The 13,153-nt window shown below is 34.3% G+C and overlaps 1 protein-coding gene across 3 annotated transcripts in view; it reads left to right on the plus strand.

The window, feature by feature from the left end:
• Positions 1–13,153, plus strand: part of LOC125645661 (ribonuclease T2-like) — a 49,337-nt gene that overhangs the window by 29,768 nt on the left and 6,416 nt on the right. For all 3 annotated transcript variants that reach the window (XM_048871325.2, XM_048871327.2, XM_048871329.2), the window contains exons 3-8: positions 46–142; positions 248–309; positions 3,210–3,279; positions 4,892–4,962; positions 5,808–5,906; positions 7,999–8,041. In XM_048871325.2, the coding sequence (XP_048727282.2) occupies positions 46–142; positions 248–309; positions 3,210–3,279; positions 4,892–4,962; positions 5,808–5,906; positions 7,999–8,041 (442 nt within the window). The remainder of the gene's footprint in view (positions 1–45; positions 143–247; positions 310–3,209; positions 3,280–4,891; positions 4,963–5,807; positions 5,907–7,998; positions 8,042–13,153) is intronic.

A 13,153-nucleotide genomic window follows, 5' to 3' on the forward strand; every position in this document is an offset into this window, starting at 1 on the left:
TTTCAGACATTAACCATGCTTAAAGAACTTCCTATTTATTTGTAGTCAAATAAACACGGCTGAAGAAATCTCGCAAATGAAGTGTAAGAATGCGGTTCTTGCAGTAACTTGGCCAATATCCTTCTGTATTACTTCCGGGAAAGTAAGTTTACATTTTAAAATACAATCATGTCATCGTATAATTGCAAAGAAACATTATGCATATTCTATGAACAAATATGATGAATGAATGCATATTTCTTTAAAGTGTTCACAAGCATATAAAGACTTCTTAAACGAAAATAACGGCTGGAAAATCCATGGACTGTGGTAAGAAAATCTTTTTTTCTCGGTTTCGTAATTGTTACGACATCCTTTTCCCCGACATTAGTAGAAATGAATCATAGTGAAGGGGATCTATAAATAGACTGTGAAACCTACTACTACACCAGTGGAACGGTGCACGAACGCTTAACGGTTTAGGAATGAAAACTCTGGATTGGAAACGAATCAAATGGTTGCTCGATTAGAACAGACCTGTTCCTATCGAGAACAAATCGCTTGAAGATAGAGAATAAACGGGTCGGCAACGGAACGTTTTAGGCCACAATTGAAAGGAAGGGTTTGCCTCAAATTTACATTTTGCATTTCGGACTCTATTGACGCTTTTCACATACACATACACTGACGTGCTTTACCAATTGCTAGACCTTTCTTTACATACTAATTTTGACTACGGAACACTCCTATAACCTGAATAACATACAGGGTTATGGCTGCTATAACCAGTCAATAGACGGTGCGCATTTATTAACCACGTCGAAAGTTTGCTCAAATTGCTGAGTATCAATAGGATTTATTTGCATAAGAAACATTTTGATGGTTAATATTATAAATGGTTGTAAAGACTGGTTGTAAAGGTGCGCATTTATTAACCACGTCGAAAGTTTGCTCAAATTGCTGAGTATCAATAGGATTTATTTGCATAAGAAACATCTTGATGGTTAATATTATAAATGGTTGTAAAGACTTAATTTTAAACCAAAAGCTAATTCTGTCAATTTCGTTAAATCCGATTAATCGCAATAGCTCTTTACATTCAGGCAGTTGGTATTGCTTTCAGATTATGAAATGTTTCTATGATAAAAGTGGAGAGGGGAATGAAACAGTGATCAATCTTATCAATCCCATAAACGATACGAAAATACAAAATTCACAGAAACGCAAACACATTATATGTGTCGTAAAATTAAAAGAAAAGCACAGATGATATAGTAACGAAACTTGCAAGCATGGTAATTGTGAGAAAGATTTAAATATGTCTACCAAGTTTCTTTTGTTTTAGACAAGTATAGTGATCAATTGAGAGCTACATATGCCGTATTAAATGATGTGCTTTCTATGAAGCTTTGTAAGCTTTATACCTTATGCAAATTATTCAATTTAACTCAATCAAATTAAAAATCAATATTCCAGTTTTATTTGCAAAATGAAATTTGATTAGGTATTTCTGTGTATGATAAGTTTTTAAATCGAGACAGGCTACAAACAAACAAACAAGTTGATGGTGCATGGCTATCAGCGGTCTCGTTTAAAGTCAGCATTTCGCAAATTCTTGGCACACTGATTTTGACTACGGATAGCCTCGTTTACCTGATATAGGGCCCACGGCGTTTGTGACCTGTCGACAGGGGATGCTTACTCCTCCTAGGCACCTTGTCCCACCTCTGGTATACCCAGCGGTCCGTGTTTGCCCAACTCTCTATTTTGTATTGCTTATAGAAGCCATGAGATTGATCAGTGTTTGCTATCTTCTACCACTCTAGTGGTAGAATTATGCAAAAATCTAAAAACATCTGACTGACTTTATCAATTTATGAAGAAAAAGAGCATGTTCATATATAGTGATACTGGTGTAAATTACTACTATTTTGTTACTGAATCACAAGTATGTACAATGTATGTCTACCGTAATGGAATTTCTAGGTTTTTTCATTTAAAAAGAATGTGACAATGAAATTATCCTAACAGGAAAACGAGAACCGCTACACCCCCATTATTGTGTGTCAAAAGAATGCTTACATTCTGTAGTTAATGCATACAAAGTACAATACTATAACGCATCCAATTCATATGAGAAAAAAGTCCATCCTTATATCAAACAAATTTCCTTTTTATCATTTACATGTACTGCCGATTTGGATCCTATCAGTCCCATTTCAAAATATGCATGATTAAAAGACGTGACAAGATGATTTTAAAAAGTAAATAATTGTGGCGATGCAAAAGCGTGGACGGCCTGTTGGTGTAAGTTTAATTCGTTCTGCAATAAATGAAAGGCACAGACAGACAAGAAACGGGGTATTGTGTGGTGGGAAGTTAAATCTCATGTTTGGCATAAAATCATTTTATACGAATATATAATTCATATTTTGTAATATAATTTGCTATCTTACCATGAACTTTGATCCTTCATAAATATGCTTTAGATAATATTCATTTCCCTGTTGGATTAGATAGACCAATATTTCATCAATACTTTTCAATGATATGTCCAATTTGTCAGAAATAAAAAAAAACTATAGTTTGTTGATAGACGTTTGGTCAAGTTTCCAACATGGAAAGATAGATTGCCTGACAGGGCATCTATATGGCTTTAACCGGCTTGGAGCAAAAACTATTCCAAGTAATTTCGGAAACTACGTCTTCTGCATAAATCAACTGAAATATCGTCCTGGATCATATCTCATAAGCGCTGTTCAATGAAACAAATTTATAACAATAAGTATAGTATAACTAGAACATATACTTGTTCTGCGTGTGGTCAGTTTTTAAATCGAGGCAAGCTACTGACAAACAAGTTGATGATACAGGGGTTTCAACAGTCTCGATTGAAGTCAGCATTTCGCAAATTCTGTGGTCGTGTTTCATATCGATTGTTAGGCCGTTCTTGGCACATTGATTTTGACTACGGATAACTCCGTTTACCTGATCAGGATATAGGTCTCACGGCAGGTGTGACCGGTCGACAGGGGATGCTTACTCCTCCTAGGAACCTGATCCCACCTCTGGTGTGTCCAGGGGTCCGTGTTTTTGTTTTCTATTTTGTATTGCTTATAGGAGCTATAACATTGATCGCTGTTAGTTATCTTCACCTTTCATACTATTGCTCAACAATGATATTTTTTAAGGAAAACTATTCTTTGTAAAACATTTGCTCTTCATTTCAGGCAAGATTCGAAACTATGTAAACAGATATTCAAAGATTTGAAGAACAGTGCAATTACGAATGAATTACAGGTAAGAATGTAGTTTTTGTATCATACCCTCATATCAAAACACTGTTGCAGTAAATTATAGCAAATCAATCTATCTGTTACTTTGCCTTATTATGCAATTCAGGTCACAGTTAATAACAACCAGATAAATTGATTTTGTAGAGAAGATACATAAATGTATGTAGAGCTTGGGTTCTTCTTTAACTCATCTTTCTTGGAGAAGAGGGGTGTTAAATATTGAAGAAATGAAAGAAAAAAAATTGGTATGTTTATATTGTCATGAATTAAAGCAAAAGATACAAAAGCTGATTGATTGAATATTGTTTACCATCCCTCTCGAGAATATTTCACTCATATGGAGACGTCACCAGTGCCGGTGAAGGGCTGCAAAATTTAGGCCTATGCTCGGCGCTTACGGTCTTTGAGCAGGGAGGGATCTTTATCATGCCACACCTGCTGTGACACGGGACCTCGGTAAGCTTCGGATAGCTTGCTTCATGATCGGAAAGAAGTGGGTTTAAACCCCTGCTTTTTGAAACCTGTGACGTTTAGATAAGTAGCTGTGATTGATAGTGGAAGTAGCTGTTATTTCATATAATAATGTGGTAGAGTTATTTACACATGGTCTTCCTACTAGCTCTGGCTAGTGGGTTAACCTTTTGCCTCGATCGGAAAAGCACTGGACTGCCGTACAAGAGGTCCCGGGTTTGATCCTAAGCAGAGGTATATACACGTACCAGTCTCTGTTACAATTGGTGCTTAACGAGACTTCCATTTTGTAACAGGGTGATGATTATACACCATAAACCACGCCACAATCGAGAGATTGCCACTGTAGATCACGAGAGCTCGGCGCCGAAGCGGAGCAAACGCTGTATCAGTGAGTATGAAACTTATTTCTCAAAAGATACACAATATTTCTGCAAACATATCGCATAGAGTATCGTTGATATATCTTGATCAATCAAATTTGTCACCGAACTTCAGAAATGCTATGTGACGTTTGCAAAAATATTATGTATTTTATGAGAAAACGGATTTCATACTTACTGATACAGCGTTTGTTTCACTTGGTCGCACTGCCCTTGTGATCCATATTGATGACCTCTCGATTGTGTCGTTGTATACAAATACACCAACTCCTGTTGAGGTTCGATAAAAAGGCATTTTTTCAGCAATCAAATTATGTAGATTTAATTCCTCTAGCAATAGAATGAAAACAGTAAAACATATGCAGAAATCATGAAATACAATCGTATTATTATTATTGACTACAATTAATGTAGCAATTTACAGACTTCAAGGAAGATAACTCTGTTTTACACAAAGTACTACATGTTGCACAACGAAGTGATCAACCTTATCAATCCTATACAGAATACAGATGGATCAGGTGTCATAGTTTTATTTACGAGGAACGATCTAAGAGTCAGTCATACAATGAACTGGTGACATATCTCCATGTCAAGTACTGATGAAAATTGACGTATAATACAATCCTTTTTAACAATTTTTGTATCATTGTTTATTTTGTTTTACACATATGCAATTTTTAGCTTGCATGTTATGTTTATCGTGGAAAAGAAGAAGCGTTGTCCTAAGAACTGTTTATTTAAACCTGTGTTCTTTTTCAGGGTTTGGCGGAAAACGATACACAATTACGAAAAGAATGGCCAGCTTCTAACAATGCGGACGAAAGCTTTTGGTAATACAAAGGTCGAACCAAATTCTTTTTTAAAACTTTCTCTGGATGACTGTGCGATTTATTCTGTAATATTATATTTTTGACAATAAGTACGGAACTGCTTTGAAGTCCCTATCTGTATGTTCATTTGAAGTATGTGCTACAAGTAGTCAATAAAGAAATTATGGTTCATGTAACTCATAATGCTACAGATTCAACAGGTATTTTATGAAGCAGCACTAATACATGTACCTTCCCTTATTTGATCATGTTATGGCACCCAGAGGTCTTATGATTCAGTGAAAAGGTGAAGATAATGAATAGTGACCAATCTCATAATTCCTTTAAAGAATACTAAATCAGGAGAAGGGCAAACGCAGGCCCCTGATAACACCAGAGGCGGGATCAGGCACCCAGGAGTTTATCACGATTATTGTCAGACAATGTTCCATAATTCAAGCCCTGAATACTGTGTCTAGTTTACAATTCATTCTTTTCCCTGTTAGATGAAATGCATTTTTGTTAGTTATATGACGTTTTCATGATCTTCGTTACTTTGAACAAGTATAATGTTATACATAAATTTAATTCTACTTTTTGTGTTCAATGAAAGACTGTCATTTTGTTCATCAGAAAATTAAAAAAGCAATTCACCATCTATCATTTCTCATATGTTACAGCTTCACGTGTTTCTTTTCTATATTTTATATTTTTTGTATTTGTTTTATTATATTCATTTCATAAACAATATTAAACTAAGCTAAGGATATGACATTATTATTGGCTCCAAAGAGACCTCTCAGAATTAGATATGCACCACATCGAACGCATAAACCATTGACTGCTTGTTTTTCATTTTTATCTAGGAAATATGAATGGACCAAACACGGGAGGTACACTGGATTGACACTTCAACAGTATATCAGAAAAACTCAGCAGTTATATAGGATGTTCAATTATACCGGGTAGGTATTCATATAATTTGCATTACAAATTTAATATAAGCAATATTCAATTCAGGCTCATACAGAATAGTTGTTAATACAAACCTAGGAAGAAGTGGACTGCACTCGTATTCTGTTTTTAACCACAAAACGAATACTAAAATAAATGTCAGTTTCGGTGCATTTTTTCATACAAAGTCTGATCCCCATTTCCGCGTTTTCATGATATTGTAGCACTAGTGATTGGTAGTTAAAATGGAAGCCAGAACTGATGAATTGAACCCGTATATTGTACCGATAAAGGATGCCCCCTCTCGATCACACGACTTAGGATGTGAGGTTCGGCCAGAACAACTCATTTTAGGGATGTGTGTATATACATTTAGTTTGTTTTGGTTTGTCGTGAATTTTCAGACAATTGTTAAGTCAACCTGTTGTCTGACTCCCCATTTTGATAAACTATGCAATAAACCTGCTTTCTACAACACAAGCACCGCTTTTCTCTTTACATTTTGCAAACTAGGCCTAATATATATCATTTTACATGTATAATGCTTTAACAACTGTATGATTGTCCAAATTCAATATACTAATGGATCATGCATTTATACGAGCACCAAAACTAACCAATACATGAACATTTGAAAAACTATCCCCCCACACACGATATTCTATTCTTCCTTGAATTCTTATTGTTTACATAGGAAGTAAATGTGCATTATGGGTAATCAAATGATTAGCAAGTGGTTAACTCGGTTAACACGGTGTTTGCTAAGAACTGTATGAAAATGCTTTATAAATCTGCACTAACCATTAGCTGATCACTTGCTTAAGACTGAACACTGCGTTAAACTTAACCACTTTGTTAAATGTAATCAACTTTCGACAAATCGGGCCCATATATATATATATATTATATAGATATATTTATTTATTTATATACTCTGGCCCTGCATATGCCAAATGAATTTCATTTGGATTCTACTTAGCCATGTGAAATGGTCTGACGGTTATACCATGGGTACATATGCCAGTCAAAGGGACGAATGAATATGAGTTACTGTACCTATACTGGATTCCAAAACTTCACAAAACCCTTAAAACAGAGATACATTGCTGGAGCCAGTAAATGTTCTATCTTTGCTCCTCAAGAAAAAATTAATGTAACTGCTGTGAAGGAGAAACTTAAGTGTATTCTGACATATACGAAAAGTGGTGTAAATCAAATGTGGGTTTTGAAATAAAATGTTTACTTAATTGGCTAACTGGCATGGTCAGAATGCTTAATATCTACACGCATGCACGTGTATTTAACTTATAATGGTTAGCATTTAAACAATGAAATGCTTTTTTTGCTGTTTCTACCGGTTTCTGCAATGATTGCTACCTTCATCACCCGATGGGACAACAAAGAGAGACATTTAAATATTTATATTTTTATGTATTGTTTTAAAATATAAACTAGACATTCGCCATATTAAACGGAACAGCCAATGCACCCTGTGACCTTGATGACACTCCATATACATGTATGGTAATGATTACACAGGCACCTGGCATTAAAAACCGGATTGAACTACTTTGTAACAAACATGCATTCATTGTAACATATGAAAGCAATGTCAATTTCAACAAAAATGTAAGAGAAAAGATTCAGTGAATGTAAATATTTAAACATAAGATGAAAAGGTGAAGATAGGAAACAGTGATCATGTGCATTGGAGGAGTGAGAATTCTTTGTTGACAGATCAGTCCTGTTGTTAGGTCAAGTGCTTGCTAACGTGTTCATGACTATTGTTATGCCGCTCTTCACATACTGATATTGGCTACGAATTACTCCGTTTACCTGATCAAGATAGATGTCTCACGGCGGTTATGACCGATCAACAGGGGATGCTTACTTCTCCTAGGCACCTGATCCCACCTCTGATGTGTCCAGGGTTCCGTGTTTCTCCTACTCTTAACTTTGTATTCTTTATAACAATTATGAGATTAATCACTGTCTGTTGTCGTTTGTAATAAAAACATTTTTGCTACATATTCATATTTGGTTTCTGTAGAACTAATCATATCACTTATTCCTTTTCATGTATGGATTCCTACTTTCGTAAAGTATGCTGGCAGAAGGAAACATAGCAGTTGGTACAACTACATCTGTAAGTGCTAAAATTCTTTCTGTCTCATAGTTTCGGTTAAGTTATTTGCTATATTTGACTTTAGAAAAGGCGTGCATTTGTCTGAGTCAGTACTATTAAGCTAAATGCTCACTTCGAAACATTTGTCACCGATGCATACATGTAAGTACAAATGAAGAATTAAAAATAAGACACAAATTACATTAAAAAAAACAACTAATAAAATTAAACTTGCAATACATGTAAATCCCTTACCTACCCTGACATTTGTTTTAAAATCCAGATATGTCCAAACGGTCAACATTGGGCGTGGTAAGATACCAGAACGTCCAGAGTAAATGTTTGTATTGACGACCATTTCTGTAGATGACAGTGATAATATTAATAACTTATTCTGATTCCCATTGTTTCAAACAGCATAAGGTCATAAAGAGCGTCTTCAATAAACAGCAATCAGTTTGCCATGCGTACGTGATCTGTGTCGATTTAGAGCTTGAATGATTTGTCTACACCAGTGCACACTCGGCGTTCAAACGTTATACACGTACCATATAATCAAGTTCATTGTGAGTGTGGCTTATTTTCAGCATTGTTGACAAACTTATGTTGGACAAATTACTTTTCTTGTACGATACAAGAAGATCTAGCGCATCAATCTCTACCCAGAGGTATCGTTCCCGCTACGCTCCACTAATACCTCTGAGAACATCTAAAAAGCATAACAAAATCTACTAAAACTAAATCTTTGATTTCTCGCAATTGTTTAAAGTAGTATCAGGACTGATGCAGTTTTAATATGCTGTCGTTATTTGGTAGAATATATTATTTCAAGGAGGATTGACCTGTACAGAAATATGTAGATGAACTTATCAATGTCATTGTAATCAAAGTACTGAAAGTGCTGAGAAGTAGTGATGCTGTATGGATATACTGTACTAATACTAACACATGTAGCATGAACGGTGAAGATAACGAACACTGATTAATATCTTAACCCCTATAATAAATACAAAATAGAAAGTAAATAGAAAGATGCACCAAGGATAAGAGCTATGCATGAGGGAGATAATCCTTAATTTTGAAATGAATTTCTAAATTTTATAACAGCAATTAAATATACATCCGTATTTTCAAGCTAGTAACGAAGTACTTAGCTACTGGGCTGTAGAGACCCTCGGGGACTAACAGTCCACCAGCAGAGGCCTCGACCCAGGGGTCATAATATAAAACTTATACGGTACCAATTTTGATGCACCAGATGCGCATTTCGACAAATAATGTCTCTTCAGTGATGCTCAACCGAACTGTTTGAAATCCGAAATAACTATGAAGTTTTAGAGCTAAATATAGCCAAAAACAGCGTGCCAAAAAAGTGGAGCCAAATTCGTCCAAGGATAAGAGCTATGCATGAGGGAGATAATCCTTAATTTTGAAATGAATTTCTAAATTTTATAACAGCAATTAAATATACATCCGTATTTCAAGCTAGTAACGAAGTACTTAGCTACTGGGCTGTAGAGACCCTCGGGGACTAACAGTCCACCAGCAGAGGCCTCGACCCAGGGGTCATAATATAAAACTTATACGGTACCAATTTTGATGCACCAGATGCGCATTTCGACAAATAATGTCTCTTCAGTGATGCTCAACCGAACTGATTGAAATCCGAAATAACTATGAAGTTTTAGAGCTAAATATAGCCAAAAACAGAGGAGCACAATTCATGCCCATGGGAATTCCAACATATTTTTGGAAGACCTGATCACAGAAAACCACGAAGATATTGTCAATGAGGAACTCCAGCATATTTTTATTTCAACTTCAGGGTACTTGTGCATGGAAACAGAGTTGTGTTTAACAAAGTAATTTCTTGGATGATTGATCACTAGATATGAATATTTCTGTTTTTCATTTTTACTTTAGATGCAACTCTCTATGATGTCAAAAACTCTAATATTTAAGTATTGTGAAGAATGGTCGTGTAAAGTGTTGAAATTTCATATGTTTTGATGTTAATGATTTGAGAAAAGCTTTGCGATTTCAAATTTACTGTAAGTTCTTCAGAATATTTTTAAAATCTACATTTGATTTACACCACTTCTGGCATATGTAGTCGCAAAGTACGTTTGACGTTTCTCCTTCACAACTGTTAATAAGTTTGTGAGGAGTAAAGATTATTGGTAGAATTATTGGTAGAATATTTACTGGATCAGCATATCAAAATAAACTTGTCAATTCAATCGCTAAGTAATGAAAAGATTAAAATATTGAAACTTTTTAAAAGCAATTATAAGTGCATGTCGTACTAGTATTTAAGATGTGGATTTCCTTATGAAATATTTTTCATGAAATGGGGGAATGAAAAGATTTTATAGCAGTTCAATCCTTGTTTGATCTAATTCGATCGTTTATTGTAAGAAGAACTCATACTGTAACATGTAAGGTAATGAAATGAACGCGCATTTTGTAGTGATATACATATTATGCATAAAGACGTTTGTTGAAATAAACCATAAACTCCTTTTGAATACACCTTTTTATCAAATGAAATTTAATAAGATTAATGTTTGGTTTTCCTCAATGTTATCACACAGAACCACGCTTAACAAATAATCTAAATGAAGGAACACAAAAACCAATAAATGAAATAATTATATCAGCCAAAAGGACAAAGTTACAAAGCAATATTCTAAGTAATAATCTCATGAATATTCTCAAATGATTCCAAAAGAATCCTCATTGATCTAATAAAATATGAGACATGTCTCATATCATCTCAATCAAATCTAATTATATTTCTCAACAATCCCAGCGAATGTTCTCAAATAATTCGAAAAGAATTCTAAATCATTTGATGAATGCTCACTTATATGCCTCATAGCATTCCAATTTTCTCAAATGATTCACTATCGTTCGTCTGATGAAATCACAGAAATATATCTCATCATCTCAATCAAATCTAGGTGTATAATATCAATATATCTCACATTTTAAAGAAATATGAAATCGAATTTGTACATAATGTATTTTTTTTTTTTTTTTTTTTTTTTTTGGTAAAAAAAAAATTCAACAAAACTTGTTTTTACTTTTAATCTACTAATATCACACTTCTTAAAGCATGTGAAAGTGTATTTCCTTTTCTCAAACAATTCCTTAATTAGCCTAGAACTTGTATCATAAATGTATCCAATACAGGGGACCGTGGTGAGGGGTCCGTGGTGAGGATGAAGCCGCTTTTTTGCATCCACTGTACATTATGGATGTCTATATAGATTATGTTATTACAACATTATTACTAATAACTGCATTTATAGACTTTGTTATATGATCTGTTTGGGTTTATAGATAATTGGGTCATAACTAGGCCCACATCTCGAAGAAATTTACCCATGGCTCTCTAGGTGAGGATTAAAAAGAGGTGTGAGCGGATACTTTACCCCAACTAGTCAATCCCTTACCTGATAATAGTGCAGTTGCGCAAATAGCGCATTTTCACAAATATTTTAAACATTTAATTTTGGACTTTCAACAAATATGTGTATTTGACATTCATGGTCATGGGATCCTGGCCCATTGAACTTAACATTAACCTTGTTTGGACAAGGCTGCATCGAGTCTCTGCCTTTTAAACTCAGACAATGTACTTCATTGTCTAATTTTAAAGTGGACCTCAAAACGCTTCTCTTTAGATTAGCTTTTAATTTGTGATTATTTTTATATACTTAGTGCTCTTACATACAGCTCTTCCAGTGTTGTTAACAAACAACAAAAAAAAACAAAAAAAACTAACCTGCTGTTTGTTATTATACCTATGTCCTTTTTATGTATTTTATTATTCCTAAGGGTTGTTTTAAATTGTTTCATATATTATTAGGGTAATCATATCATATCGCTATATATCAATAATAATATTTATGCATTTTAATTCTGACACTATGAATATTTTATTCACATGTATTTGCACATCGATTTTATATTATCTTTTCTTTCACATTTGTAAAGCGCTTTAGAGAACTAATGTTGATAGGGCGCTATATAAATCTTTTAATTACAATTACAACATTGACTGATTGGTTGATTGAATATTGTTTTACGTCCCGTTCGAGAATTTGAACTTAACAATTTGACATTTATATTCATGGGATATTAGCCCATTGATCAGTTATATTGCATTGATGTGACATTGTTTCTTGAATATTGGCCCATTTGAACTTAACATTGATTGATTGATGGGATATTGACCCATTGATCAATTCTGGTATATTGGCCCATTTGAACTTAACATTGATTGATTGACTGATGGGATATTGACCCGTTGATCAATTATATTGCGTTGATGTAACATTGTTTATGGGATATTGGTCCATTGTACGTGTACACTTTTGTGATTATGTGATATTGGCCCATTGTACATTTGATGTGCGTGGCGTTGTGCATTTGAGAACTTGTTTTACCCAATGCACAATTAGCCCACTTGGGGTCGCGATTTATATTGTACATTGGGGGGGGGGGGGGGGGGGGGGGGGGGGGGCGACCGCCAAGTAATTATCTTGTGTTTTGTCTCCTATTTCATCTGAGATAATGTAAAATTCCTGTATCAGAACACAATGCATGATGATTATAGACCATGGGCCAGTAACACAGGGATTTTTCTACACTATGATTTTTTGAAAGTGTGTATAAAATAAAGGTTGTTTGATAAATTTATGTTGGGGCATTTTCAAGATATGGCCATTTGAATTTATAAAAAATTTGGCAAATTCAACATGGCTGTTACGGTGTTCCATATCGCATTAAAGATGACATATTGTAAACACAAACAACGGGATAGGGACTTCCCAGAGAAGACATTTGTGAGAAATGAGTATAAAAAGTAGAAAACAGTGTATTAAGGAAAGTGATACATATTTTTAAATGTCTACAAATTCATGTCTTACGAAACAATACAGTGTATACTACATTCCCAAAATAACATGTACCTTTTATCATGTTCAATACTAAATAAACAGTATGAAAAACTGTTCATTCCTAGATACTATAATCCATAGACCCTATCTTTATATGATATATATACAATCTTGAGTTAGTAAATATAACTTTCAACATAAAAATCGTTGTCCACATTTCCATGTC

The sequence above is a fragment of the Ostrea edulis genome, chromosome 6 (assembly GCF_947568905.1).
Source record: "Ostrea edulis chromosome 6, xbOstEdul1.1, whole genome shotgun sequence".
Lineage (NCBI taxonomy): Eukaryota > Metazoa > Mollusca > Bivalvia > Ostreida > Ostreidae > Ostrea > Ostrea edulis.